Source organism: Aegilops tauschii, chromosome 7 (assembly GCF_002575655.3).
Source record: "Aegilops tauschii subsp. strangulata cultivar AL8/78 chromosome 7, Aet v6.0, whole genome shotgun sequence".
Lineage (NCBI taxonomy): Eukaryota > Viridiplantae > Streptophyta > Magnoliopsida > Poales > Poaceae > Aegilops > Aegilops tauschii.
The window spans coordinates 619,959,098-619,964,450 of record NC_053041.3 but is presented as its reverse complement, the minus strand read 5'-3'; the positions used below and the strand labels follow the sequence as shown (position 1 = coordinate 619,964,450).

The 5,353-nt window shown below is 46.6% G+C and overlaps 1 protein-coding gene across 1 annotated transcript; it reads left to right on the top strand.

The window, feature by feature from the left end:
• Positions 1–687: 687 nt before the first annotated feature.
• LOC141027870 (AAA-ATPase ASD, mitochondrial-like) lies at positions 688–4,537 on the top strand. The gene has a single exon (XM_073505416.1). It carries the CDS (start codon positions 1,581–1,583, stop codon positions 3,225–3,227), a length of 1,647 nt encoding a protein of 548 aa, XP_073361517.1. The 5' UTR covers positions 688–1,580; the 3' UTR covers positions 3,228–4,537.
• The last annotated feature ends 816 nt before the right edge of the window (positions 4,538–5,353 follow it).

The following is a 5,353-nucleotide window of genomic DNA, read 5'->3' as shown; positions in this document are numbered from 1 at the left end:
GCTACGTCGACGGCGATCCAGGCAATTCGTGCCTTGGTGGAGGTTAATGTGTGATAGCATTTTTCTGAAGGTTAGGCGTGAGTGCACATCTGGTTGCAGGCGTGTTCTTGAGGTTGCAGAGGTTGATTTGGTTGGGTATGTTGTGTTGTCGATGGTCTTGGGCCTAGGCACTCTTGTATCCGGCTCGGACGATGTTCCTTGAGTGCTAGTCGGGTGTGTGTGGTCTTCGCCGGTTTTCCTTGATTAACCGTGCCATGTACGGTTTTTAGGTCCGGTTTCCCTTATTAACTGGACCAATTCTCTTCTTCTTAATGCAATGCGGGAGCTCCCCGCCCTTTGACGAGGTTCCGTCAAAAAAAGAAATTTCAGTGGTGTTGCCGATGAATTGACCCAAATAAGTGTGTGTGCGTGCGCGCGTGCGCACAAGGTCCCGCTGTTATTGGGAGTATAATGTTCTAACCTATGTTGATAGCCAGATTCAAAAAAATGTTGATAGCCTTATAATCGTATATTTGCCAACTATTATTCCGTAATAAAGCTTATGATTTTCCTTAAAAGAAATCGTCATTTCTTAATTTCCGGATGACCAAAAGGTCGAGTTCTATTAAAATCTCAGCAAATGAAGTAACATAGGAATAGCAGAGGCTGAAAAATGAAGGCTCTCAGTGAGCCGTTCTGACAACGATATAGTGATCGTTTGGTGGCCCAATGACATTCATATAATTTTTAATATGTTTGAAATAGCTTGTACTTCAAACTTTTATAATAGATGTTGGTATAAGAAAAGCGAAGGCTCAGAAGAAAAGAGAAGATTGACGTGAATCCGTACTTTTAGCCCCCCTCATGCTGAGTTAAAGGCAACTTCAGGTGACAGGCCCGTGGCCTGGCCCGGCCAGAAGTACGTCATGACTGCTTTTTGCCTCGGCAGACCCTGGACCAGCAAGCTGGTGTATATGCTTGCGTCGTCGGCAATAGGTTGGTCACTACCAGGCTATTTAGACCGTGACGTAGGATTCGTGGCGAGCGGTGTGGTACTAATGTTTCTTTCGGCACGGTGTGGTTTGTACACGCCCGACCGAGCGGTGTACTCGTTCACGGCCCAGCGAGCCACCTCGATCGTCTTCCGTCCAGCTAAGCTGTGCCTTTCCCAGGGAAGAAAAAAAAAAGCTAAACTGTGCCTTGTCCTCGGGGGTCATCAGCACCATGCAAATCGTCACCCATGCTTCATCTCGCTGACGACTCAGCACGATGCCGACCTCATGCATCTCTGATTAGTTTCAAAGCTACCTACTATTGTATAATACACATGCAAAATTTTATACTAGCCTGTTGTAACAAGATGCAATCAATCGTCTAAAAAATGTTTCATGATGCAATTAACAATCGCAATCCTGACGCATCTGGTTGGCTACAAAACTGAGCTAGCCAAGTCTGCATTTGCCATTGGATCCATTAAGTAATCTCGTTTCCATGGACTGTTCGATCAACGCTCGCCGGTTCTCCTCACCTGCTCCGGCCCCAACGATCACGACAGCACGTGCTTAGCTAAGCTTCAACTTCAGCAAAATCACCACACACGCATGTCATTATATACGCAACATGTACACGCATGTCCAGTCCAGTCCAGGTCACTACGGCTTTACATCCACACAATATCAAGAGGAGCGCTAGGTCCGGCCATGGCACCGGCGGTGGTGGAGAGGTGGGCGGGGCTCGGATCGGCGGTGGCGACCGTCATCTTCCTCTGGTCCGTGGTGCAGAACTACGTGCCCCCCACCTTCCGCCTCTACCTCACCACGTGGGCCGCCAAGCTCGCTGCCTTCTTCAATCCCTACCTCCAGATCACCATTTCCGAGTACGGCGCCGAGCGCTTCCAGCGCAGCGACTTCTTCCTTGCCGTCGAGGCCTACCTCAGCGATGCCTGCGCCCGCCGCGCGCGCAAGCTCAAGGCTGAGCTCGGCAAGGACAGCAAGAACCTCCGGGTCTCCGTGGACGACCACGAGGAGGTCACTGACGACTTCTCCGGGATCACCATCTGGTGGTACGCCTCCAAGAGGCAGTCCAAGGCCAACGTCATCAGCTTATACCCCGGCGGGGACGAGAGGCGCTTCTACCGAGTCGTCTTCCATCAGCGGCACCGCGACCTTGTCGTTGACTCCTACCTTCCTTTCGTACTCGGCGAGGGCCGCGCTGTCACTGTGAAGAACCGCCAACGCCGCCTCTTCACCAACAATGCTAGTGGTAGTTGGAACCCCTACAAGGGCAAAAGCGTCTGGAGCCATGTCCCCTTCGAGCACCCCGCCACCTTTGACACGCTCGCCATGCACCCCGATGAGAAGGAAGCTGTCATCGACGACCTCATGGCCTTCCAGGAGAGCAAGGAATACTATGCCAAGGTCGGCAAGGCATGGAAGCGTGGGTACCTTCTTTACGGACCGCCTGGCACCGGCAAGTCTACCATGATCGCCGCCATGGCCAACTTCCTCGACTATGACGTCTACGACCTCGAGCTCACGGCGGTCAAGAACAACACCGAGTTACGGAAGCTCTTCATCGAGACAACGGGCAAGTCCATCATCGTCATAGAGGACATCGACTGCTCCGTCGACTTCACAGGAAAACGCCGCAAGGACAAGAAGGCCTCAAGCAACAAGGACTCCGACAACGATGACAAGCCCAAGCTACCGATAGAGCCAGAGAAGGACGATGCCACCAAGGTGACGCTCTCGGGCCTGCTTAACTTCATCGACGGGCTGTGGTCTGCTTGCGGAGGTGAGCGGATCATCATCTTCACCACCAACCACAAGGAGAAGCTGGACCCAGCGCTGATCCGGCGGGGCAGGATGGACAAGCACATCGAGATGTCCTACTGCCGCTTTGAGGGCTTCAAGGTGCTCGCCAAGAACTACCTAGATGTCATTGAGCACGAGCTGTTTGGGGAAGTCCAGCGCCTGCTCGAGGAGACCGACATGTCGCCCGCTGACGTTGCAGAGAACCTGATGCCCATGTCGAAGAAGAAAAAGAGGGACCCGGATGTGTGCTTGATAGGCCTAATCGAGGCGCTCAAGCAGGCCAAGGAGGAAGCGGCGGCGGCCAAGGTGAAGGAGGCAGAGGAGGCTCAAGCGAAGAAAGCCAAGGAGAAAGAGGAGACAGAGGTGAAGAAAGGCAAAGACAAAGACAAAGCACCCGAGGCAGCCAATGGGGATATTAAGCAAGGTGACAAGTGAAGTGACATCACAACAGGAAGCCAAGGAAAAAGAATGAGCTTGTTCACTAGTGCTCCCTTACAAAACAAAAATGCAGTGTTTGGTGAGAGAAAAATAATGCACCTCTCAACTGAAACAATATTTCTTTCTTCTCTCACTTGTAATGCTGCTGCATATAAAGCGTGCAACAATACAAAATGCTACAGTAACAAGAACCACACGCTTTTCATACACCAAAAGGCTAACAAGTTTTTTTCAGGGAATTAAAAAATAAACATGGTATCATGCAGGCTTCATTACCATTTCACCAACACAATGTCGCCACTACGCATGACAGTGACAATACGCAATTAGCAATCGAATTTCTCCTGCTCCTAGAGTTAATTAAGCAACCCAAATCTGAATTGGCCCGTTCATTAATTAATTAACTAATTAAGCAACCCAATTCTGCATTCCTTCAGCCCTGACCAAATGTAACATGATATTGTTGTAAGAACAGAACAAAAACAGAGCGTCGTTTACAAAACAAAAAGACAGCAGTCTAGCGTATATAACTCGCCTATAAAACTTCCTTGCTCTGATAAAGTATACAAATGCTACAGCAGACCCGAAGACACAGACACATGCCAATGATCAGGAAAGAGAATGCGAAGCATTGCTTACCAGCGCACGCAAGCTCACCTTGTGGTCACCATGTTGAAGGTGGTGAAAAATGGTTCAGCCCGAACACCTCTGACGTTATGATGAGCATGTTTTGATGGATACTAGACCATGAAGGCGCGCGTTGCCGCGCCCGTCTATTTTAGAAATAATAAATTTCAATCATGTATATATTTTGAACAGTTCAAATTTACAATGCTTACGCCACATGACTGCTTGAATACTTAACATTGGTTATGTTCTAACACAAATATATTACCAGCAAAAAGACAATACACAGTTCCAAAGTAGACATTCATTAATGCATTTGTCTGCGTTAGCACTTGAACAGGGAGGAGTATGCACAAACACATGCCCTCGCCGAGATAGGACATGTGTATGAGCTTCAGGTCTAGTTAGGCTGACCGTTCACTGAACAAACACTAACCATGTAATACCTATATAATAAAACGAAAGATGAGCTATAGAATATCAGAAGAGCTTCTATAACCTACAGTTTCAGGGCAAAAAATGGCATGTACTAATCTGAAAAGGTACATTATTCATAAGCTACGCTATGACACACTTGTTCGAACTTAGGCTACATTTCATCAGTATGCAAATGCTATGTTTGGAGATGGTATTATTATTAGCAAGCATGTAATATAGTCACAATATATATTATTATTATCAGTTGTACTACGACCTTACATAAATAACAAAAGTCAATATACATTTCATTTTCTTAAGTACGTAGATGATTGTCTACCAAATAGCAAACCTACAATAGGAGAATGCTAAACATAAAGAATGCTGAAAAGGCGACGATCAAATTTTGTAGTTCATTTCAGCAATCCTTCACATAAATATATGGGACTAACCAAAGTGTGACCTTAAAACACATTACGCTAGAAGTAAAGAAAATAAAGGTCCAACGCTAGCACACAAATATCCATACGCAAGAACAAACAATGGAAATCACATGATAGTATCATAACACGAAGCTTGAGCATTACATCAATCACTTTCCCATGTCATACAAATAATGTCACAGAAAAAGCGTACCTAGAACATGCCATAGGGAAGCGTCATGGAAATAACCATATTGCCATGCTATGCGATTTGTCGGTATCCTTCCACTGCAAGTTTATGACCACCACATGGTGGTACATCAAACTCTACCTTATCATGGCCCATGACCTCTGAAACATTATATTGCCCAATGTAACGGCAAACAAAATACTCATACAATCAAAGACAACACTATGAATTGCATAAGCTATCTTCCGTGCACTCACAACACTCGCAACAATGAGAATGAGAACTAAAGAGCATCTTCATTTGGATGGCTATCTGAGTACATTTCTTTGAAACATGGTTTATATCTGATGTGATTTAAATCTTCATGGAGTCCATAGAATATGCAGGGAAGCAAGTTCTAAAAACAACTTGGGTCCATTTATTCTGAAAAAGTTATTTGTTTGATCAAGTGTCTAACACACCACCAA